We start from the raw sequence: 22,769 nt of genomic DNA on the forward strand, positions 1-22,769 counted from the left end.
TGTACGTGCCCTATCGAGCGGTCAGTCACCAGAAGAGTACAGCTTTTGAGGACGTTGTTGACAGCGACATACCGGAGGAGCATTGCAGTAGACCGTAGCACTGCCGAGCTGGGTCAAGAAAGCAAAGAGCAGGATAAATGCCCCTTGACTTGGCATGTTGGAAAAGAAGAATTTTTGATAGAGGAAACGAGAGGTGAGAATGTCGTACGACGCGCTGGAAGGTGGATAAAATTCGAGCTCATCGTGAGGACAGAGATGTCTTCAGGCTTTATTCTTGCTAGCGGAACTTGGCTAGAGTCCAACTAATGCGAACCGCCGAGTATGTCCATGTGTTTGCTGTGAGACTAGCATACTTTGGTTCGTGGGTCGAATCTGCTCCATTCCGAGATCTGATCTTCGACTGGGTGGGCGTTCAACTTCGTTCATGTTATGGAGATATAAGCTGTCGGAACAGAGAGAGCGGGCAACATGTTCGCGATGGCCCGTCAATACCAGGCAAGAGATGCTCAGAGAGCTCGAGTAGTACAGCTGTTGAAGCAAGTGAGCAGTCGAATTGCTGCGCGAGCGAGAGGGATGACTGTAGAAATGGTGACAACCCGCCAGGGTGATTCGCGGCCAAAACACGACTGTCGAACATGACGAACGACAACACTTGGTGGACATCCGCATGGCGAGAGCTACCGCAGTAGAGAGTCTCGCTCGGCCTAGGTCGAGAACGCACTTACGAGCATCTGCAACGTACGCAGAAGTTCGAAATCGTTGATCGCTTTGTTGTCTTATGCAGAGACTCTTTGGCTAGCGCATTGACATCATTAAATGATAAGCCGGTTCAAAGCCGCTTACCCAGTACTCACTTTTGGTTGGTAGGGACAGCCTGATCCATCTACGAGAATTCACCTGCCTCGAAGGCACCAGCCATCGCTTTGGTGTCGTCGCATTGAGTGCTTGGTATTGGCACTCACGAATCCATCACACAGAGTCCGCATTGGACAGAACAGACCCGTAAAAGTTGAGCTTGCTTCCATAATCCATCGCGTCGAGAATATCGCTTCGATATCGACTCGACTTGAGCTGACCCCAGAACCTCCGCACAGTACTTCAATCCATCTGGCGAATCACATTGACATGATTTGTCTGATAACTGTTAACAAAGATAAGCAAGAAAGAGGGGTCGATCCCAAGACACAATGACCGCAATCTGGAGGAGTCGACTTGCGGAAGGCTGATAACGAAGACATCCAAAGTGTTGTCAAACAGCCGCTCGCCCTTCTTCGCCTGCACTTATATCAGCAGAAGCATGATACGATAGAAGTAAAGTCGAGTACCCATACCTTCACAGAATTGTTAGTGCCCAATTTCCAAACAATCAGAATTCCCGATACTTTGATCTCACTCACAGCCACCATCTCCACCTGCATCCCCCACACACACGCACCAAAAATGCCAATCTATCTCTCCATGCAACGCGTCCGCTTCTCCTCACCAGACGCCTACCAAAAATTCAAACTCCTCTTCTCCGACACCCGCACACACCTCATGCAACTCCCCGGCTTCCTGCACCTAACCTGGTGGGAACACCCCGACGATCCAACCTGGTTCAACGAATGTTCATTCTGGACCTCCCGCGGAGCACTTTACCACTGGCATAAAAACACCTATCACAAACACTGTAAAGCCTGGGCAGCAAATGGTGCAATCATGGAAGATCTGATTACGAATTTTGAATTGGTGGGGACGAGGTTGTTGAGAGTTTGTCCTGTTTGTGCGGAGACGCAGGATAAGAAGTATGAGTTGAGTGAGGAGCAGGCTGTGCTGAGGGAGCAGTGTCCGAAGTGTGGGTTTCATTTTCCGGTTTTGGGGGAGACGGAGTCGAGTTTTGCGGTGTTCAAGGATGTTGTTATGGGGGAGAAGGGTGCTAATGGGAAGAAGGTAGAGCCTAGTGAGGTTGAGAGTGCTTGATGAAGCTGTCGTTGGGGGTTCTGAGTGGGCGGCAAGCACTTGATTGTAATTGTGTTGTTGTTGATGCAGTACTTCAATACCTTTCAGCCGCAATGTAACAAATTCAGTCCATGTCAAGAAAAGGCTCCATTGGGACATTCTCAGCAATACCAGCGTCCAAGCTAGAGCCAGTGCCAGTAGTTCCGAGTTCGTTGAACCAAGCTTCGGTGTCAGACAAATTATGCCACCCATACCCGGCATTGGGCCAGACGTTCACAGGGTTTTGAACAGGCCGGCGATGACTCTGGTGCAACGTTGTAGCAGGCATCCGCTGAAAATGAGAAGCTGTGACCCCAGTTATTTGCGGATAAGGTGGAAGCGATACTGTATTGCAAGGCGCAGAGCACGCGGCGTAATTCCCTCCTTGCGCTGGTCTTTGTACTGGCTCGTCGTCTTCGGCTTCTACAAAGCCAGTCCGGGCTTGCCTTGGAAACGTGGTGTTCATAGAAGATTGCGGCTTCCCTCTCCTCGACACACCCGCTGCGGGCATCGACTGCGGAACCGAACGTAGATTCGTAGGTATAACGCCAGACAGCTCCGGAAACTTTTCAAAAAAGTCTGGCCCCATCGTCCAGCAATTAATGTTGTTGATCCTTTGATCAAAAAGCATGCTTGGCTTGTACAGCCCAGTTTCCAGATCATGAGTGTAGCAGTCTCGGAACTCGAAAGGCCATAGTAGTCGCATCTCATCCTGGTACATTCGGAAGAAGCCATTACCGCAGTACAAATGCTCGTCTCCAACGAAACGGAGACGGAATTGAGGCCACGCCCAGTACTCGACCGCATATGTGTGCTTTTTATGCTGCTCAGGTCGATACGTATACCATGGAGGTAAGCGCTCGTAGCGTTCTGCAGTCGGATCGGTGTGGTATTGGAGAAGTAAATGCATGGCTCGGAGCATCGCCAGTCGTTCAGTCATCGGTATTGGTCCAAACATAGCTTCGTCAACGCGACGGAGCATCTGCAGAGAAGGATGCAATGGAGCGCGGCGATTTTGCTCGACACTGTCCCAACCTTCAAGCACTCCGCGGACTAGCACATCGTCAGACTCGTCGTCGTCAGCGGGCCCGATGTCTTCTGCCCAGTCGAATCGTTCGTCCAGAACATCAACACAGAACTTCCAATAGTTGCCTTGCCACACTGCATCATGGCCGGACAAGCGATTCACGTGAGTTTGACAGGAACATTTTGCGGCAGGTTTGATCCAATTGTACGCTTGCGATTGGATCGTGGTTTTGGTAGACGTCTTGTTCGGCGGCGGAGCACATATCTCGTTGGTTTCATGCCCTCCTCGGATCGCCCGAGCTGGATGAAATTCCTGATTCGCCTTCCGGCTGTCCTGGACATTGGAATTGCTTGAGAGCATATCATCTTGAATGCGTCGATGAGCCGCCGCGGATGCAGGTGGGTAAATTGCGCCAGCTCTGGTGATGCCATGCTCATCACTCGTTGTACTCGAGCTCCTCGTTTCGGAATGATTCGCCCGGGGCCCTCTCTGGCTAATAAGATGCTGAATATCTTGCAAAGTTCGGACAAGTAAAGCGCGTTCTCGCTCGGACCTTTCCAGCTGGCCACGAAGAGCAGCGACTTGGCCACTCGAGTCGTGTTGCTCTAGGCTCTCCATCACAGCTTCCATGTGTTGCATATGTAGCTGCTTCCGTTCACGCGTCCTGCGTTTGCTGAGCCTATCTGTCTCTCGCTTCTTGAGGCGACGCAGAGATACTGTCTCAGAAGACTCTGGCTGCGTCGCATTTCGTTGCGTCGTGGAGAGTCCGTCTTGCGGATTCGTGGTGACGTCTGGTTCCATGTTGGCCGCGCAGCCGGGATCCTAGCAATTCGAAATTCGAGGCACTGTGATGTCCGGCTGCTTGAGGCTCGCCTGCACCTGTATGCTGTGCAGAATAAGCACTTCACCTGCTCAGGTGACCTTGGGCGGAGGACTGTAGTGCGCAATCAGTTCGATGCTGCGGAAACAACCTACATGTCCTGAGAAAAGTTGGAGATAAGGCCCCTTGTGGCTCTGCCTGCGAGTCGCGTGTCTTTGCAAGGTTCACTGGCTTGCAACGCGGGGTCAGCAGGGAAGTCAGTGAACTACCTTAGGTAGTTCGCGATGTAAAGAGTAGGCTGCGATTGCCATTTCGCGTTTCATCGCCAGTGTCAATCGCGCGAGCCTGCAACGAGTGAAAGTATTGCCTTCCGGCTGACATGTAGGTCAACAACGGACTGAGGCGGCCACCAGCCACTGCTGAACGAGTTCGCGCGTTTCAGAAGGCGGGAAATCGACATCATGATCGCCCTCGAGCCCACGCGTGAGCTGCGAGAAAGTGTGACTTGAGAGACGCGGTCGATTCGGGCAATACAGAATGCGAAGGAAAGAAGTGGATATCCTTGGCGACATCCTCGAACCACGAAGTGGCCCAAGCTCAACACATGTTTGACCACACCCTTTCACAAGTTCGACACTTACGACCAGATACTTTCACGATACGGTGCGCCTCAATTTCATGGCAACTGAGAAGAGTCACCATGTTTGTATCATAAGAGACTGAGAACCTTTACGTCCAAACTTGAGCACGCTATTTGCCGGCCGTACTACTAGCAACATATCGAGGCGCCACCGCAAATGACTCAGAGCGAAGAACGGCGACCCAAGCGAAGCTGCATCGCCGAACGACTAACCTTCAGCAAACCTGTCCTTAAATTCAGTCTCTCGTGTACGTTTGTACATCATGTCTTCTTAAGTTAAATTCAAGGTCCCTTAGCGCCCAACTTTTCTGTGACGAAGCACTCTGGCCATGACAGTCTAAAACTTCGGATTTGGACTAGAGATTCTCAGCGAGACATCTTTCAGAAACTGAGTTCTCGGGTTCTAAATAGGCGTTCGAACTTGTCGTCTTTCCAGCCCTCACGTTCGGACTGTTCGGCGTTCTCCGCCTGTTGTCTCTCCAATTGGTACCGCAATGCATCTTGTTGCGCCTGCAGGAACTTATACTGCTCGAAGAGTTGCTCATGTAGAGACCCCTTGACCTGGAAGTAATCTGCAGGGTTCGAGTTCAAGGATGGCGAGAATGACAGAGGGCGAGAACTCCTGCGAGCAGGTTGGGAAAGGTCTCGTTGTAGGAGAGGGTCTCGTCGTCGACCTCGGATGCTTTCCGTTGCTTGAGATTCAATAGGAGGTGTGCGTAGAGATAGCGGTTGTGCGCTCCTTGTCTGCTTCGAAAAAGTGGAATTGAGCCCCCTTCTCTGCCCGAGACCACCTGATTCCCGTGCGGTCCAGGACGACTTCCTTAGTGTCTCGATGCGATTGTCTTGCTCACGTTGGCCGTCAGCAGTGACGTCCTGCGCGTCAATGCCATGGCTCGTGCCGGACAGTAAGGGTAAGACTGAGCCATCAGGTCCCCGGCTTGTATCCGGGATTCCAACACCGTTGGGCTCTGGAAGTGCTCCGGAAGTTGTGTCCTTGATAGGATCTTGAAGTACCAGAGATGGCACAAAAGGCTTGGATAATGGGTTCATTCTTGCAGACAAAAGCTTTCGTGCATCCAAACTTCCAGCTTGCTCACGACCTTTAACGCTGGGTTCGCGACGCTCGAGTCGGTCGTTGAGCGTGGGTTTGACTGTTGTCTCGAGCTCACTCTTCGCTCCGAGTCCGATGTCCAGACGTTCACTCCCTCGTGTCCGACCTGTCTGCGCTGTAGCTGACAACCTGGCCCGAATTTCCGCGATTTCTCGCTCCAAACGCTCGTTTTGTTCTTTCAGTTCGCGTTCGCGCGATGCTTGCTCCGCACTCTCGGTGGCCTTTTCCGCCGCCGCGACACTGTTCTCCACACTCTTATCATCACTACTGAGAGGAGAGAAGTCCTTAGCATGTATGATACTGTCTGCAAATCGCACATCAGTTTCATGCTTCGCGAGTCGCGCTGAAACTTGCTCAACCACGCCACATTTCCACTCAACCACGCCAGGACCATGTGCGTACTCCTGGAACTCCTGCAGCACATTCCCACTCGGTTGCGATCCGCTATCGAGCAGACGCTCACAGAGCTCATCAAATGTATTGAGCTCGGTCTTGATCCTTTTGGCCTGCTGTTTACCAAGTTTAGCTACAGTAGTGGTTCTAATGCAGCTTAGCATCTCGTCAATGAGACTTCGTTTACCTTCCAGAGTCCTGAGTTGGTCGACGATGGCTCCACTGCGAGGCCTGTCATCGTCCAGACGAGCCTGACATTCTTTAAAGATCGACGAAAGTGCTGTCGCGTTTGGGTCCACGAGCTGCTCCATTGTGACTGTATAGTACGCGTCAGCGAATTTTCTCCCATCATTGGCGTTCACTCACGGCCGAGCGCATATATATCACATCTGAAGGTCGTCCTGCGAGAGCCCGGACCTCGGAATGCCGTCCGTTGTTCCTGGCCAAGTCTTAGTATGTTCCGCTTTCAGCAAGTGTGTCATCTTACTGGCGCCATATAAGCGTTCGTTCCAACGTAACTGGCGGTGCCTTCCATGTCAGATTTGGCCACTCCGAAATCGCCTAACTTCACGTATATGCCGTTCTTCGTTGTGTCTGAGATGAAAACTGGTCCTTTTCGTCAGCTCGATACCAAGCTGATGCGGTATCCTGAAGAATCACTGTTTGATGGTTTGATGTCACGGTGCAGATGACGACTCCACTGCAGCGTCCCACCTTCTAGTGCTTCGAATGTCCCAAGTTTGAGTTTGACGCCATCATGATACACGCCATGATGAATGTATAGTAAGGCGTTGGAGATCTGGTAGAGAACACTGTGCGCTTCTCCTGCATTCAGCTTTCGTCCTAGCTTCTTTAAGTCGCCGTGACTACAATTCTCCATGAACAGGCGAGCGATCTGACGTGAAGGATTGTAGTCAAAGTCCACGTATTTGACGATGTTGGGATGCTTGAAGCGCTGAAGCATGTCGCATTCGCCAAAGACGTATTTGGCCTGTGTGGGGTTCTTTCCAGCCAGACTTTGCCATTTGCAAATGTATATGTCTTTTTCGAAGTCTCTGCTCTTGCCTTTGCGTTTCCGTTGCACACGCCATATTGCAGTTTCGGGCTTGCCGTCGTGCTGTACGGATGCTTGCGGCGCATCCTGCCAGTCGTATTGTGCTGGTATTCTGCTTTGCCGGTCGGTCATGGACGTCTGCTGCAGATCTCATGCTACGCGAACAAGGTGGGGAAGAAATGCTCCAACGAAAGAGAGGTGCCAGAGAAATTGTAGAGGCTGAGCACAGGCGAGTCGCACCTGCAAGTGCGCTGCGGGCTGACCGCGTGACTTCAAGGCTCCAAGCCATCCGCATTTGTGCTGCATGCAGCGCCTTCGACGTCAGTTGAGAGGAGTGGTCAATCGCCAACACTACCGGAAGCGCCGACCAAAGCCCAATCGCATACTCGGTCTGCACTATGGCCGAAACTGCAGGAGTTCTGCTCGCACTTCCAGGAATAGCTGATGTGGTCTTGCGCGCAGCGACTGCGCTGTGGGATAGGTTTGAGACATATCAGACCATGGACGAAGTCATGAGTAGGCATGTATGACCAGTCGTCCCGCGACCATGTTTAAATACCGAGCTACTCTGACGTGGAGCTTTTGTAGCTTGCGAGAGACGACGTTGAACCTGAAAGAGGGCACTCTTTCTCGCGGCTTGGCGAATCTTCAGCATGTTCAAAAGGCCCAGACTGTTCCAAAGAGCACTCATGATGAGCTCGAAAAGTGCCTTCGCAAGCTTCAAGCTGATTTAAGTGCAACGCTGCAGGGGTTAGACAAGGTACAAGACACCCATATGGGAAGACTGCGGTACACAATCTGGAGAGGTCCTGGAAGCAAACATCAGCTAGAGCAACAAGACCAGCTCTTGAAGAGATCGTGCTCGCAATTACAAGCTTACTGTGATATGCTTCATGAACTACGCACTGGTCCCTCGTGTTATCTGTGGACATCAGATATGTTCAAAGTCAAGCATGAAACAGTGAACGAGGCCAAGTTCACCATCCTGCCCGACTCCGGCATCTTTGTCTGCCAAGGGAATTACGCTACTAGCTCGCGCAGAGAGGACGGCAATTTCATCTTGGAGAATAAGAGTCGGGAGAACGACGTCCAGATGCTCTGCAGTCTACTCAACGAAGACAAGTTGCAAGAGCTGCAAGGATTGCTCCCTGTTCTCGGATATCGCCAGCCACCATATAACGAGCCGGATGGAACAAAGGTATTCCAGCTTATCGTGCCACTGCCAAAGGATGTAAGCTGGGAGAGTCTCGAGCACAGAATTGTAAGAAGCGAAAAGCCGGCCTTGTTGCAGCGTCTGGATATCTGTCTCAAGTTAGCGAAAGCTGTCGAAAGCATTCATACTTTAGAGCTGAAGCATAAATCAATTCGCCCTCGAGCGGTTCTTCTTCTCGGAACGCCCCTCGACGGCGACAGAGCTTTTAAGCTGTATGTTCAGGACTGGTCGTTTATCAGCAAGCTGTCTGGCGCAACTTCCCTTTTCGGAGAGACAAATTGGCAAAAGTCCATTTACCAGCACCCAGAAAGGCAGGGACGGTATGCAGAGCATGCATACGACAGAAAACACGATATATACAGCCTCGGTGTATGCATCTTGCAGGTCCTGCTTTGGCAAGTATTCGTCCAAGAAGCGACTGGAGCACCTGACCGGATTTGCGATCTCTTCGAAACATATGCGCTGAATCGCAGCGGGTATAGCGATAGCACCGGAATTCCTGAAAAATATCGTGGCAACACGCAGAAGATCACCAGCAAGCCATGGGCAACGCAGGCAATTTGGCGGGAGATCGCGGTAGGCGAGCTGGACGACGTGAAGTTGACTCGCTTAGTGATCAGATGTCTGGAGAGCGATGCGGCGTATGCGTTCCGGGAGGCGAAAGATGTAGTCAAGCAACTGGAGGTGTTGCTGAAACAAGAGCAGGATGGCTTGAATGCACCTTCGTACACCACATTCGGGGCATAGCTGAGTTTTGATGAATTGACAGGGCGGTCGATGGAGGCATATGAGTGAGTTACCTGTGTGATGTCTGGGCCGCGGAATAAGGTTCTGGGTTTTCGCGGAACCAAAGTGGATTCCATATCCTTGTGATACATTGATCGTGCCTTCCATTCGAGACACAAGATTTTGCTAACCCGCTATGCCAATATCTCCCCGCGAAGAAGGGTATCTATATGCTCACAATATTCACTTCAGAAATGCGCTCAAAATATGCCGAAAAAAGAGAACCCGAAATGCCTCAGTCGCAAATGCCGCAAGCGTAGGCTGTACATCGCAGAAAACGAAATCCTCATGATGCTGGTTCCTCCCGCGGCGCAGCAGATATTAACCTCTTCCAAGCAACCCATATCCTCTTCCACTTCGGTACTGTAGCTCTCCCAGCCTTGACACGGTAGCCCGGCCTTCGCAGCTCACGTCCAATCTGCATATAGCTCTCCACAGCGACGCGCATGGGCGCTCTAGCGGCTTTGGGCAGCTCCTCCACAGCCGGTATCGCATCGTGGTAATACTGGAACGCACGATCAAGAAGACGACCTCGTATGGTCTCAACTTTCTTCCAGAAGAAATCGTCGACTTTGCCTGTTGTGACGAGGCCGGCGATGAAGGCCTCAGGTGTGAGTTTCTCCTTCTTGAGCCAGGATGGAGGGACGTAACAGCGGCCGATTTTGGCGTCAACAGACAGGTCACGGGCGATGTTCGTGTATTGAAGCGCGATACCCATGTCGTGGCCGCTTTTCATAAGTTTGCGGGCTTGGGACTCCGAGGTTCCAGGATTGTGGTGGAGGACGAGTTGGATGCAGAGAAGGGCAACAGTTCCTGCAACACGTGCTCCGTAAAGGTCAAGATCTTCTTCGGTCTTGATTGGTCCAGAGCTGCCTTTTCCGGATTTCTGGTTATTGAAGGTGAGGTCCATTTCGAAACCTTTCAGCAATTCGTACAGTGGCTCTTTGCTGAGGCGATGCGTAGGAAGAAGCATCAGTGCGAGTTGCGTTTCGGGCGGGAAGTTGTGCATGATGTAGAGCGTTGCTTGGCCGCGGTTCATATCGTTGCTGGGGATGATGTTGCCGGCTCCGTCCTTCTCTGCTACACCATATGCCAAGTCGAGGTACTTTGTCAGCTTCTTGACCCATTCCCTCGCCTCTTTCTCATCTTTAGCATTATCGATCAGATCATCTGCTACACGGCAGAAGGAGTACAGTATGATCAGATCGATCCTCAATCGTCCTTGGAATGTACTAGATGCCAAGTAAAAGCTCCTGCTCTTCCTTTTCAATCTTGCAACACTCTGCTGCAAGCCCAATATCCGGTCATCGTCGTACGCAGCAGCTGGAAGGAGAAGGGCCTTGACCAATAGGACCGGGCTTGGCAATTGCGGAATGCTCTTGAAATGCGCCGGGAAAGCGTTCAGCACAGCAACCGCATTGTCGAAGGCGACAAGTCCGAAGACAATGAGGCAATTTGTCAAGAAGAAGAATATGGCCTCCTCGATCTCTAGATTTGGCCAGAGTTCCCTCCCAGTCTTTGTGCCTTGCGAAATGACCCAGGTCCCCCTCTTCAATGCCAGCGTGTCCACGACCCAAAGATATACAGTCGGCAGAGCGATAGAAAACCACGTACACGTCAATGGCAGATTGACAAGTAACTGGTATGCCAGACTCCACAACAGCAGCAGGAATGGCAACGCCCAGACCAGAATCAGCCCCAAGTACGTCTCTTCCTTTCCTGCGCTCACAAAACTAATTCCCTGCCTCAGAGCCAATCCCAAAGCCATCTGCCCTCCCCATCTGATATACTTCCATTGCTGTCCAATTGTCCCTTTGTCCTCTTTTGCCAATAACGTCTCCTTCAGCACAGCCTTACTCGTGAGCAGGTACAGCAACGACGTATTATAGGTCTGAATCACAAAGAAGAAGACCTCTTCAACCGGAATATCGTAGATTTTCCAGCCTATCACGACGTTCGGAGGGTAGGACCAGATGTTGGTCCGGATGAGATAGCTGTCCCATGGGATCGTAGAGACGACGGCGATGGTGATGAGGAAGAGGATTTTGTAGGTGTCGAGCTTCGTCCATAGAGGGAAGTAGAGGGCGGAGAGGAGAGCGGCGGGCGGAAGGGTGTAGGTTAGGTGGCTGCAGGCAGAAGGTTAGTGGGTGCCGATCTCTTCAGGCAGGTGAATGAATGATGATGCGGACTTACACCCACGCGTATTCGTAGCCCATGGTAACGGTGTTGACAGTGTTGAGAGTGTACACGGGTATCCAGCTCCCCGCGAGCTGGGACCGGCTGTTATGCGGTGAGTGCAACGAGTGTGGTGGTGGTGGTGGTGTTGATTAGTGGTGGTGATATTCCATGCATGCGCCTCGTTCCATTACGACAATGATGTCGCTGCCAGCAAGTCTCTCCTCGTCCTCGGGCTCTCTTGTGTCCGCGCAGCCCGCATTGTTCGCTGGAGGCAGGCCAACTTTTCCCAACACCGCCACTCGCGAGACTAATTCGACAGCCCGCGCAGGAAAATCCGCGTCGCGCCGGCAGCCGTGGATTTGCGTTGAGGCGAACTGGCGAAGTGGATCCCGAGGTGGATGCACGATGCTGCAGATTAATGCTCCGACTTCCGACATCACGCTTGCTTGACCGATGAATTGAGTCTCGCTGTAAAAAGAAGCGAGACAAGTGTGGCGCTATACCATCTCTTCTGCCTCGCAATGTTCGAAAGCGATCCGAGCGGAAGTCAGTTCCTAGCTCTCCGCGTTGCTGATGTCATTCGACAGCTCTGCCCATCGAAATCGATCTGGTTGTGCTTGTTGCATCATGTTGTCGCGAGACTCGTGGTGTTGCCGCTCTCGCCGTCGCCTCACCACCGCTACGCGCCGGCCGTGAGCGGAGCTTGACGTGCCGTGGACGCACATGCTTGTTCGTGCAACAAGAACCAGCTCTCATCACTGCCCTCGCCCATGTTGTTGGAAGTGCATGTGATAACTCGATCGACCGCAGCAGCTTCCCCTCTCACCTTGACCATCGCCAACCTCCCTGCATCGCTCTCGACTACTCCACCACGACCAGGCCTACTAGACGACGCCCTCCCCGTCGTCGCGTGTGGTCGTGACCACCCAATGAGGTCGACCACTACCACAACATGTTCCAGCTCACCAGCGAAGGAGGAGGCAGTAGATTCATAACAAACCCTCTGGCTGGCCAGAAACGAAAGCGCTCGCCTTCGACCAATATCCAACCTACTCCCCAAGCGAAACATCCGTATCTGTCTGGCAACTTTGCACCAATACAACAGACGCTGCCATTGACACCATGCACATACACTGGTAGTATCCCAGAAGAGTTGGCTGAGGGTGAATACATCCGCAATGGCAGCAATCCCGTCTCAAATGATGACTTGGGACGAGACTCACATTGGTTCGATGGAGATGGTATGCTCTCGGGAGTGTCCTTCACGAAAGACGAGCAAACGGGAGAGGTTACGCCTGAGTTTGTCAACCAATTTGTGTTGACAGACCTGTACCTCAGCACGCTGGGGAGCGACAGGTTACGCGTTCCAATACTGCCGAGCATAGCTACACTGGTCAGTCCTGTGGCAAGTTTCATATGGGTCACAATTCGCATACTGCGGACTGTCCTATTGGTCCTACTGTCGCACCTTCCCGGATCGAAGCAAAAGATTAAGAAGATTTCCGTGGCCAACACGAACGTAATATACCACGATGGCAGGGCTCTTGCTACATGTGAGAGTGGTCCACCAATGAGAATACAATTGCCTGGCTTGGAGACTGTTGGCTGGTACAATGGCGTCTCTGCTGAAGGCGAGCCAGTTGAAGAGAGGGAGGAACAGGGCAAGGACAAGGCATTTGGACAAGATGGAGGTCTCATCAGCTTCATGCGGGAGTGGACAACAGCACACCCAAAAGTCGACCCGGTATCGAAGGAGATGCTGTTGTACCATGCCAGCTTTGCGCCACCCTACGTGCAGTACAGTGTTATACCCAAGGCGTCTAGCACGACTGGAACGAAAGGCAAGAGATTGGTGAATGTTGGCATACCCAAAGTCTCGGGGGCGAAGATGATGCACGACTTTGGGGTATCGTCTCAGCATACCATCATAATGGATTTGCCTCTGACTCTGGACCCAATTAATCAGTTAAAAGGCCTGCCGACTGTTCACTACGACTCTAGCAAGCCCTCTCGATTCGGAGTCTTCCCACGACATTCTCCCGCTGAAACGCAATGGTTCGAGACCGATGGTTGCTGCATTTTCCACACTGCCAACTCGTGGGATACTGTCGAGTCGGATGGCCATGTGTCAAGTGTGAACATGCTCGCCTGCCGCCTCACATCCGCAACACTCATCTACGCCGCCGGAAACATGGCCCCACCACCACTGAAGCCACTCACCTCTTCTGTCGCAAAGAAGACCAAGCGAATGCCGTTTTTCAGCTCCTACGACACCGGGAATGGTCACACAAATTTTGACCCAGACCAGCCTCTGGACGAAAAGGAACCCCTCTTGCGCGTCGGTGAACGGTACACTTCCATCTACGAAGATGAGCGAGACCCTCTTGCTGAGGATCAGTGTAGATTGTACTACTATTCCTTCGATCTCAACTCCACCAACATCACCCATCAATGGGCTCTCTCGGCTGTGCCGTTTGAATTCCCCTCTGTTCATCCTGGGCGGGAAATGAGTGAAGCGCAATACGTCTACGGCTGCTCCACGACAACTACCGACTTTGGCGCTGCGCTTGGCAAGGCTACGAAAATCGATGCGATCGTCAAGATAGATGCGAAGAAGCTCATTCAACGTGGCAGAGCGAATCCGCCGAAAAGTGTTACTGGTGTTGTGGACATTCGCACCATGGCTCAAGTCCTCGAAACTTCCGATCCCGAAGATTCCATTCGAGTATTCGTCATGCCACCTGGCTGGTTCGCGCAAGAACCTCGTTTCGTGCCTCGTCAGAATCCTGCTTCTGAAGATGATGGATACCTGCTATTCTACGCTTTCGACGAAGGACAACTGACTCCTGATGGAGACGTTCCGGCGGACAATTGTGAGGGAAGGGCTAAGTCAGAGCTGTGGATCGTCGATGCGAAGAACATGCAAAAAGTTGTGGGACGAGTGCAGCTGCCGCAAAGAGTTCCTTATGGATTGCATGGGAGTTGGTTTTCTGCGGAGATGATTAAGAATCAGAGGGCGGTTGAATCCATCAGGTCGACAGCGAAGGCTCTGGAGAGGGACGGAGCAGGTGGAGTGTGGATGAAGGTCAGAGACACGCTCGAGGGGTGGTTGGGGTGATGATGACGATGATCAACCAGCCGGATGCGTCGAATTTTCTCGCGATGCATAACGAAGCATGGGGCATGGAATGATACATATATTGGTGTCATGTTGCCTATAACAAGAAGTTTTTGTACAGCTTGCACGCTGGTTGGCGCCGCAGGAAAGGCGCTCGAGGATATTGATGTATAGTGGTAATGTGAAAATGAATGGTCATACATGACACGAGCTTTAGATCTCCCCGTTGACCTGTTTAGATCGAGTGACGGCTTTCTTCTCATCTCTATGTTCGAGCTTTCTCATACAGGCCACGAGTGTGCATGAGCTGTGCGTCCTCACAATCAGCACCTCAGTAGCTCCCAATATATTCAGAGTCATTGAACTAAACGGAGAGAAGATGAGATGCTTCACTTCAAAATTGCCTCCCATTCTGCTCTCTCGCACAGCTTGCCAAGAGCGTGTTCTTTTGCTTCCGGATTAGTAGAGCCTTGGTTGCCTTCAATCGCTCAGAGTCATCGTACTTGAATGAAAAGAAGTTGTTTCACTCCGCTGCTTCGTCATCCCACTTCATTGCAATTCATAGGGAGGATACCTTCTGCATCTGGATCACCAGCGCCTTGCTGGCTCTAATGCGCTCAGAGTCATCATGATCGAATGGGGAAAAGTGAATTGTTCTCCATCTATCATTGTGCTTCTTCGAGGAAATCTCAGCGAAAACGACTCCGATTGATCGATATTCGGCACCTCTGTTGCCTTAATGTACTCGGAGTCATCATATCACGTTTGCAGCATTTCTCATTTCTCGTGCATTACTCTGCTTTCTCGCAAAATTCTCAGGGGAAGTCGACTGTCGTTTCTTGATATTCGGCACCTCTGTTGGCTCGGCTTATTCGGAGTCACGGTAACGGGACAGGGGCAAATTGATGCGCTAAAATATATTTAGACGGATAATGTCGAGATAGCTCTGCGACGCGCCTCTGGGTAATTTGCATCGAACGTTGATATCGAGTGGCATTGTTCAACTCAAATGCGCAGAGATAATAATGGTGGCTATCTGCATTGTTGGTTGAATGCTCGCTTCCACTCTGATTAAGCCTATTGTGGCGGAAGGATTCACGTCCCTGAGTGGCGCCACGGCCTACATTCGAACCCAAGTACTGGTTCACAATGGTGTACAACCAAGCTCATCTATCCTTTACCATGCTGAGTATGACCCCTTCTAGTCGAATGCTAGACGGAACATACTGTATGCTCTTGACTGTGTCGCTCAAATAGATCGATCTCCAACCCAACTAATGTTCCAGTCCGGTGCTTATTGTTTGAGACGTCAATGGCCGTAGTGAGTAGGATTTGTGCGCAGCCAAGGGCGTGTATCGGGGTTCGCTCTAGTGGTGCCGGTCCACGAAGTATTGGTCCACGAAGTATCGGTCCGCGAAGTATCGGTCCATGAAGTATTTAGTCTCCGCCGGGGATTTTCTGCCAAGAGCGCGGATTTCTTTGCGGCGAGAAGGGCGTAGATCGTATTTTGCCTCGTACCTGGGACTCTATTCAACAGCTCATCAACGTAGTCTAGGAAGGAAACGGAGACTTCGTGGGGTCGTTGGAGCATAAGACGTACTACTTCCGTGTGCCCAGAAGTCGCTGCAATCCAGATTGGTGTTTGGCGGCCTTGGTCAAGCGAATTCACATCCGCGCCCTGATTTAGCAGTATATCGGCGGTTCTCGCAGAGCCTGACGTGGCACTTTCGTGGAGGGCTGTTCGACTCTGGCGGTCGACAGCGTTGACATTTACGCCAAGGGCCAGCACTTTGGTCATGAGTTCCGGCAAGTCGTAAAAAGCACTTCCATGGAGTAGGTGTTCCGCGTAATTACGGTTCCCCTCATTGGCATCCTCTGCATATGTCAGTAGATAACGAAGGATGTCTTTGTGGTCGTTCTTGGCAGCTTTATAAATATGGGCGAACCTGACTACCGCCTTGCTCTCCACGAGCATCTGAACGACGTCAGCGGATCCTTTCTCGACAGTCCGCGATAGAGCTGTGTCATTGGATTCATCCGTTTCGTCGATATACCCTGTCGGATCCTGAATCAGAAGTCGTACAACCTCAGCGTGACCATTCTCGGCAGCCCACCAAAGAGGTGTTCGACCTCTTGTATCGCTGAAATCCGAGAGTATTTGCCCTTCCTCCAACAGGAACTCCACTAGCCCAGTGTGACCGGTTTTAGAGCCTTCCAAGAGCGCTTTGCGGCCAAGTTCTTGGCGATTGGGGTTCCCCTCGCTGCGAATCTGGGTGTAGAGGGTCTTAACCTGCGCCATATCTCCACTGTTCGCTGCATCAAGAAAGTCATTCTCCGGTCCCTGGAGCTGCTGGGTTGCTCCGTCACGCGATTGAGAGTCTGGGACCACTCTCAGTGGAATATTGACATGTCACGAACTTTTAGGTAAATGCCGAGCTCCGTACTGCTTTGCCACAAATCTCGACGTAGCGGCAGTGCGTCGAACGCGATCGTCCATAAGTGTTCGGAGACATGGTCAATGAAGTTCGGGACCTCTTTAGCACAAAGGTTACAAATCGTCAGAGAGTCAAATGGTACCGGTCGTTCGCAGAGATCAATCGTTGTAGAATCCAGTTCATGGTTGTGTTGAGCTCGAGCATGTTCCCGTAGCTTGTCTGCAAACCGGGAAAGCCAAGAACATCGTCTGCATCTCCATTCTCTCCTGTGTGACCTTTCGTGTTGAAGCCACTCCACTTGGCTGTCGAAGAGCTCCAGAGGCTGCTCACAGTGTGCATACGTGCATATGAATGGTCTCAGATGTCTCGTGATACGCAGCCCACGCGACTATTAGTGTACTCGCACAATGGAGCATGGGAACTTACCTCCATGATTCCAGATCTGTCACTCGAGGTATCTCAATGTGGTAAGGGTAAGCGCCCATCTGTAGGTAGCTTTGTTTCCGCTTTTCATCGTCGCTTTCTGATGCGGTATCTGGGACCAGTCCCTCCACCAATTTTGGTCTGGAGAGACGGAACCTATCTGCCTTCGAGTCTGCGTCTGAATGAGTCGGCTCGATTTCGTGCAAATATGTTAATATTTGTCTTCGCCTGTGACTCGCTTCGATCAAGCGGTTGATAATCTCGCGACTCGCCCCTGGGAATTCGATTAAGGCCTCGTTTTCATCACTTAGGTTGAAGCGCGTCATATTCAGATTTGATGCTTTGATCGCTAGGTCACTGGGGCATGCACGACTGACAAATCTTGTCAGGTCGAACAGACCTGTCACAATGTCAGCTATGTCATCAATGATCTGCTCAAGCTCAGTCCGCCCGTCGGCGGAGTCAGCCAGGCTAGAATGGGAGGCATCGCTGTCCGAGAAATCCAGCTCGTCGTAGGGTATCCTTCCGTCTCTGATTATTTCGTTGGCTGCAGTGCAGCTAGCGTTAGTATTCTCCGCGAATTGAAAGTCTGTCTTCTCGGCGGGCTTACCATCTGTGATGTTGTCCTCCAATTCGGTCAAAAACCGCATGATACAGCCTTCTGACTGCTCAGAATGTCGAAGCTGATGCTTCAACGCCATGTCGCCATTCTCGCAAGCGTTGTTGCTCGAACACCATACTCTGTACCGGCCGAGCTCATCGCGGAGCCGAGTATGCGCGGGAGTACTGATTAAATTTTCGACGCTTGCATCCAACAAATTGCCTTTCTCCAAACAAGTCGTGGATTGCGCTTGTATGTCGACTGACATAGCCTGAGTGCGCCTGAAGCAGGCCTCTATCACACAATTTTGCTCGTGACAGATCTTACAAGCTAGCACAAGTCCTGGAAATCTCGATGATTGTACTCTTTGGCGATAACCTCGTGATGTTGTACGTCAATTGCTGCGAGTGAAAATCCTCAACGGTGCAGTCTAGTAGTATGCAGCTGTTATCTTGAGACTACCAGCAGCACCTCTGCAGGTGACCCCGCACTGGTGGGAGGTGTGCAGTCGTTCAGCCTCGTGGCTGCAGATCTGTCGAATCACAGCTGCAACGCCGAAGTCCCACATAAGATGGACTTTGCAGCTCTTTGCACCAAACCTCTCGCAACGTCACCCTGCCCCGAACATCTTGTCCCAGCCATTGCACACAAAGCTTGCACCCATGTCGGGCATCGAAGTTGCAGGAGTGATTTTGGCCGTCTTCCCGGTGGTCGTTGAAGGGCTAGAGTTGTACGTGAAAGGTGTCCGCACTATCAAGCGATGGTGGAGCTTCTCAAAGGTTCTCCAACGGCTGTTGCGAGGAATAGAGCGAGAGCGAGCGAAATTTTCGAAGAACTGCCAGGCGTTGTTGTTTGACATCACAAAGCCTGGCCAACTTAAGCGGCTGATGGCCGACCCTGCCGGGCCGGAATGTAGTCAACCTGATCTCCAGCGCAAACTCGAGAAGAAGCTGAGGGACTCCTACCGCGCGTACATGGAGACGGCGAGTGAGATTAAGGAATTGCTGGAGACACTTCTAAGCAGACTGGAGCTTGATCAGTCAGGCAAGGTACGTGACAAGTATTTCCGTTCCTCGATCACATGGAAGTCTACGCCCATGAGCTTGGCCACAGGCAGTTTCATGCTACTCGCGTCTGTTTGACAAAGCATGGCCTGTCGCCGCACTTAGGTGCAAAACACCCGTCTGGATGTGTAAGCTGATAATTGCAGCCCAAGTGGCGAGATGAGCGCAGTTATCGAAAAGAATGGAAGCGAATCCAAATTACACGTGCAGAACCGGCGAATCAGTCCTCACTCGATCAGCTTCGCAAGAACAATGATGACCTACAGACTCTGCTGGGGCACCGCAGTTCTATGCCTGCAGTCAGAGAGCCCGATGCGCGCTCAGCCGCCCACGCATACCAACTACAGCGTGCCCAGGCAAGCAGCTTCCACATTGCCTTGTGCCGTCAATTCGCAAGGGGATGCGATTGTGCAGTGGCGCACGGTGCCAGGATGTGCCTGTCCCGAAACAGGATTTCGTTCAGGCCGGATTGCTTGACCACAGAAGATGAGATTGACAAGCACTCTCACTTTGGGGTGTTGTTCTCCCTACACTCGGCAAACTCTCCAGCTGAAATTGCCTCTCCATGGGTCCGAAAGTGGTGCGAAACCATGGTCGAGAACATTGAACTTGTGAGAGAAGATGCTACGAGCAGCCGTGACTCCGGTGCACAAGGCGGGCCAGTGACTCCGCCGCACACACCGTTGGGTAGCCTTAGCCTAAGAGACGCCCCGATAGTAGCAAGGGAGGCTCCAGACCGAGAGTTGTGTGCTGCGCTCAAGAGTAAAACTACCAGCCCGGATGGCCTAATAACATTGAAAGGGGACCCTAAACGGCGACACCGAGTCGATCTGATGGACCGCTTTGGTATCTCCAGCAGCACGGCTGTTGTGAGCTTGAGAGAAGCGCTGATCCAAGGTCTTGAGAGAAAGTTGAGGCTCGCCCTGGCAGTGAAGCTGGCATCTGCGGTATTGCAGCTTCAAACCACTTCCTGGATGTCTCAGTGGTGGAATTCTTCACATGTATTCCTCCTCCAACCAGACAATTCACGCCCACAATTAGGACATGCCTTTGTGTCCGCGGCTTTCTCGGGGAAGGTCCCAAACAACGCTTCGAAGGCACCAATTCAACCAACTGGCTTTCCAATGGAGACACGCAACGCCAGTCTCTTTGCCTTAGGAATAACACTCATCGAGTTGTGGTTTGGTAGAACTCTGGCCAGTCTGCATCCAAAGACCGACGGCACTGCAATGTCAATTGGCGAGATGTTCGTAGCAGCAAAGAGCGCGTCCGAAGACATATATCGAGAGGCTGGCGAATGGTAGGGTGACGCCGTTCGTCGGTGCATACACTGTGATTTCGACCAGAGGCATACCAGTCTCGACCATGCTGAGATGATTGACGCGGTGCACCGAGGAGTGTGCGAACCATTGGAGCAGAATCTATTCGCGTTCTGTGGCGGCCAAAACTTTGGTGATTTGGTGGATTGACGACTACGACGCGGCCTATTTCTCTGTCAGACGTGGCAGCCATAGATTCCATTGTCACAACTAAATCCTTCCTGTCTTACGAGCGTCTTGCCTGAACATGGCCAGCAGGGGTCGAGATGCGACGCATTCCGCATGCTGAATTATTGGAGGTTGGTGATATGAGTTCTCATCTCTGACATTCTCAGCGATGAAGAGCTGCCGAGTTCCTGGATGTGTACATTGTCCCGGCTAGAAATTCTCAGGGGCGACGAGTCTTTGATACTTCGAGGCGCTTGTAATATAACCACACGTGACCCCTCAACAACATCAAGTGCGCAGCATTGGACCAACAATAGCGGCTCAGAAGAGGATGCATCATCAGCAAGACGCGAGGTGGCAGGTCCAAACAACAAGCGTCGCTTACTTTCGGTTCAAGCCTCGGTCTTAGCATTTTCCGCAGCTTTGATTGGACAATGCTTGCGGCTCCATCAAACTTCCTTAGCGTGTTATCCCAGACTTCAGCAGCTCACCTAATGTCATCCACGGGACCTCGACATGCGGGTGTCCGCTTCTTATATACGACGCTGACCCTTTCATGTGTCATGCTATGCCTCCAACCGCCCTTAGCCGAGATGTTCGTACTCCGAAGGGCTTCAGCATGTCGGCTTAAGTGTCTTTGTGACCAGGGGTTGACATTGTTCTTAAGGTGAGAAATGGTAGGACGCGCTGGACCGCCCAAAGAGACCTCTCCTCCTCTTACTCCTCACGTTGCACAATCGCTGCAATGTTCTTCTCATCTTCTATAGATGGCAGCTCGCCATTGAGCGTGCTGGCGTTCGTCCTCCTCCCAGCAGCACTTGTCATCTACACTGCCTCCTTCATCATCTACCGCATCTTCTTCCATCCACTATCCAAGTATCCTGGCCCGCTGCTCGCCAAAGTCACAGATCTCTACTCGACTTACCACGCTCTACGCGGAGATCGTCACCTCGAATTCTACCGCATCCATGAGAAATATGGCCCCATCGTGCGATTCGGGCCCAACAGCCTGTCCTTTAACTCGAACACCGCCCTGAAGGATATCTACGGATTCAAATCAAACGTCCGCAAAGCTCGATTCTACGAAGCCTTCTGGGCTACCAAAGACTCCTTCAGCACCCACAGCGCCATCTCCAAATCCATTCACGCTCGGAAACGCAGAGTCCTAAGCCACGCCTTCTCCGACTCAGCGATAAAATCGATGGAGAACCACATCCTCGCGCACGTCCGCCAATTCTGCCAAAACCTCGCCGGAACCAACAACACCTCCAACACCCAACTCACAACCTTCGCCTCCGTCCCCACCAACAACCCAGAATCCAAAGGCTACGGCAACCCAGTCGACATTTCCGACCAAGCCAACTACCTCACCTTCGACATAATGGGCGACCTCTGCTTCGGAAAATCTTTCTCAATGCTCGAAAGCCCCCAAAACCGCTTCGCAATCGACCTCATAGGCTCCGCCGCGCACCGCCACTTAATCTGCGGCACCTACCTCCCCATCCACACTTTCCACCTCGATAAACTCTTCTTCCGCAAAATCGCCGCAGGTCGCGCTCGTTATATGCAATACAGTAAAGCCCAAGCCGCCGAACGCATGAAAATGGGTTCAGACGTCGATCGCAAAGATTTCTTCTATCATCTTTTGAAAGCCAAAGATCCTGAAACGGGGAAAGGATTCACGACACCGGAACTTTGGGGTGAATCCAACCTCCTCATCATTGCGGGCTCGGATACGACTTCTACAGCCCTCGCAGCCGCAATTTTCTACCTCGTTCACAACCCCACCACCCTTGCAACTCTGGCTTCCGAAATCCGCTCCGCTTTCCAATACGTCGAAGAAATCCACATTTCCCCCCAACTCAACAACCTCACATACCTCCGCGCCTGCATCGACGAAGCAATGCGTCTCTCACCCTCCGTAGGCGGTCTTCTACCAAGAGAAGTCCTGCCAGGAGGCACGACCATCGACGGCGAACAAATTCCAGAAGGAACAGTAATCGGAGTACCACACTATACGATTCACCACAACGAATCCTACTACCCTTCAGCGTTTTCCTTCCTACCCGAACGATGGATTTCAGGTTCGCTTCTTCCACAGGAGCAGAAAGTCACAACAGAAGCAGTGAGCACTGCACAGAGTGCTTTCTGTCCTTTCAGTGTTGGGCCAAGAGGTTGTATTGGAAAAGGCATGGCATACAACGAATTGATGATCACATTGGCGAGGACGGTATTCATGTACGATATGCGGTTAGCACCAGGAAGTACACTGGGAGAGGGAAACCCAGAAACAAAAGAGTATGGGAGACAACGGAGAACAGAGTTCCAGTTGAAGGACACATTTACGAGTATGAAAGAAGGGCCGCTGGTGCAGTTCAGACCGAGGGAATTGTCCTCGTAATTCTCGATAGTCTAGCGTGCAGAGCAATGTAAAAGTCCTCA

At 51.8% G+C, this 22,769-nt stretch overlaps 9 protein-coding genes across 9 annotated transcripts; 5 read left to right on the forward strand and 4 right to left on the reverse strand.

The window, feature by feature from the left end:
• Positions 1-1,440: 1,440 nt before the first annotated feature.
• On the forward strand, positions 1,441-1,959 carry RHO25_002213 (uncharacterized protein; the record flags this gene model as incomplete). The annotated part of the gene is made up of 1 exon (XM_065602198.1): positions 1,441-1,959. One exon carries the CDS (start codon positions 1,441-1,443, stop codon positions 1,957-1,959), a length of 519 nt encoding a protein of 172 aa, XP_065458270.1.
• A 103-nt stretch (positions 1,960-2,062) lies between these two features.
• On the reverse strand, positions 2,063-3,805 carry RHO25_002214 (uncharacterized protein; the record flags this gene model as incomplete). Its single annotated transcript, XM_023594910.2, has 1 exon — positions 2,063-3,805. One exon carries the CDS (start codon positions 3,803-3,805, stop codon positions 2,063-2,065), a length of 1,743 nt encoding a protein of 580 aa, XP_023459342.1.
• Positions 3,806-4,845: 1,040 nt separating this feature from the next.
• Positions 4,846-7,154, reverse strand: RHO25_002215 (uncharacterized protein; the record flags this gene model as incomplete). The annotated part of the gene is made up of 4 exons (XM_065602199.1): positions 4,846-6,284; positions 6,335-6,407; positions 6,456-6,574; positions 6,629-7,154. 4 exons carry the CDS (start codon positions 7,152-7,154, stop codon positions 4,846-4,848), a joined length of 2,157 nt encoding a protein of 718 aa, XP_065458271.1.
• Positions 7,155-7,959: 805 nt separating this feature from the next.
• On the forward strand, positions 7,960-8,982 carry RHO25_002216 (uncharacterized protein; the record flags this gene model as incomplete). The annotated part of the gene is made up of 1 exon (XM_065602200.1): positions 7,960-8,982. The coding sequence occupies one exon, from the start codon at positions 7,960-7,962 to the stop codon at positions 8,980-8,982; it is 1,023 nt and encodes a 340-aa protein (XP_065458272.1).
• A 325-nt stretch (positions 8,983-9,307) lies between these two features.
• Positions 9,308-11,237, reverse strand: RHO25_002217 (uncharacterized protein; the record flags this gene model as incomplete). Its single annotated transcript, XM_023594908.2, has 2 exons — positions 9,308-11,147; positions 11,215-11,237. 2 exons carry the CDS (start codon positions 11,235-11,237, stop codon positions 9,308-9,310), a joined length of 1,863 nt encoding a protein of 620 aa, XP_023459338.1.
• A 914-nt stretch (positions 11,238-12,151) lies between these two features.
• On the forward strand, positions 12,152-14,317 carry RHO25_002218 (uncharacterized protein; the record flags this gene model as incomplete). Its single annotated transcript, XM_023594907.2, has 2 exons — positions 12,152-13,548; positions 13,603-14,317. 2 exons carry the CDS (start codon positions 12,152-12,154, stop codon positions 14,315-14,317), a joined length of 2,112 nt encoding a protein of 703 aa, XP_023459336.1.
• Positions 14,318-15,626: 1,309 nt separating this feature from the next.
• RHO25_002219 (uncharacterized protein) lies at positions 15,627-17,876 on the reverse strand (the record flags this gene model as incomplete). The annotated part of the gene is made up of 4 exons (XM_023594906.1): positions 15,627-16,696; positions 16,980-17,074; positions 17,179-17,722; positions 17,786-17,876. 4 exons carry the CDS (start codon positions 17,874-17,876, stop codon positions 15,627-15,629), a joined length of 1,800 nt encoding a protein of 599 aa, XP_023458708.1.
• A 562-nt stretch (positions 17,877-18,438) lies between these two features.
• RHO25_002220 (uncharacterized protein) lies at positions 18,439-20,144 on the forward strand (the record flags this gene model as incomplete). Its single annotated transcript, XM_065602201.1, has 2 exons — positions 18,439-18,825; positions 18,987-20,144. 2 exons carry the CDS (start codon positions 18,439-18,441, stop codon positions 20,142-20,144), a joined length of 1,545 nt encoding a protein of 514 aa, XP_065458273.1.
• Positions 20,145-21,072: 928 nt separating this feature from the next.
• Positions 21,073-22,728, forward strand: RHO25_002221 (uncharacterized protein; the record flags this gene model as incomplete). The annotated part of the gene is made up of 1 exon (XM_023594905.2): positions 21,073-22,728. One exon carries the CDS (start codon positions 21,073-21,075, stop codon positions 22,726-22,728), a length of 1,656 nt encoding a protein of 551 aa, XP_023459335.1.
• Between the last annotated feature and the right edge of the window lie 41 nt (positions 22,729-22,769).

This window comes from Cercospora beticola, chromosome 2 (assembly GCF_033473495.1).
Source record: "Cercospora beticola chromosome 2, complete sequence".
Taxonomy (NCBI): Eukaryota; Fungi; Ascomycota; class Dothideomycetes; order Mycosphaerellales; family Mycosphaerellaceae; genus Cercospora; species Cercospora beticola.